This window comes from Vollenhovia emeryi, unplaced genomic scaffold, assembly GCF_000949405.1.
Source record: "Vollenhovia emeryi isolate VEMERY1.0 unplaced genomic scaffold, V.emery_V1.0 DF939551.1, whole genome shotgun sequence".
NCBI classification, from domain to species: domain Eukaryota; kingdom Metazoa; phylum Arthropoda; class Insecta; order Hymenoptera; family Formicidae; genus Vollenhovia; species Vollenhovia emeryi.
The window spans coordinates 1-765 of record NW_011966815.1 but is presented as its reverse complement, the minus strand read 5'-3'; the positions used below and the strand labels follow the sequence as shown (position 1 = coordinate 765).

The window sequence follows — 765 nt, the reverse complement described above, 5'->3', positions numbered from 1 at the left end:
TTTTCTCAAAATTTGAATCCGCTACGCAGAGATAGCCTTTTGTGACATTTGTAGCCAGCATTTGCAGTTGCATCTGTGCTTAACATTTTGCTTTGATTTGACCATTTGCTACATAATTTTGAACAGTATTTTCTTTTGCTGGACATTTTATTTCGATAATAAAGTCATCTCCTACAGCATCTGGTGAAGCACCCAGTATAGGAAAGGAAGGTAATAATATTAGTCCAGATCTTTTACATTTCAATTTCATTTTTTTTTCTACCTCAGCCAATACTTTTTCCTCTAAGATTTTACCACGTTTCATGTGTATAGTAGAAAAAGTATCAGCAGCACCAATTATTTGTCGCATCAGAGTTCCATCACTTGTTTTACAATGAGCTGCTTCTAAGATTTTTGACGCTGTTATTCTGCCATATCTCAACTCGTGCCAGAGTAATGAATCACTCTGATCACGAGTGGAACATTCTGCTAAAGAGCATAACCGGGATGTGAGTCGAGTACTCGCAAATGCGAAAAAATCCTGAGCAGATTGCTGTCCTGTACTTTTAAATTCAATTAAAAGCTGATGTATCGACAAACACCCAACCTCGCGTTCCTTTAAGGAAATATAGATCCTAGTTATTTGACTGTCGAGCTGCTTCTCCTCAGCTATTTTCAAGAAATCTTCGAAAAATAATTGTCCAGTGTTAGTTGCAGAGGAAGATGCATCAGTTTTTTTGGTAACGCGAATTTCACCAAACTCTTTCACTTGAATATATTTTTTTA

The 765-nt window shown here is 36.5% G+C and overlaps 1 protein-coding gene across 1 annotated transcript; it reads right to left on the bottom strand.

Moving 5' to 3' along the window:
- On the bottom strand, positions 1–745 carry LOC105557244 (the record flags this gene model as incomplete). The annotated part of the gene is made up of 1 exon (XM_012004429.1): positions 1–745. A coding segment is annotated over one exon (666 nt), but the record flags the coding sequence as incomplete, so codon positions are not given.
- Between the last annotated feature and the right edge of the window lie 20 nt (positions 746–765).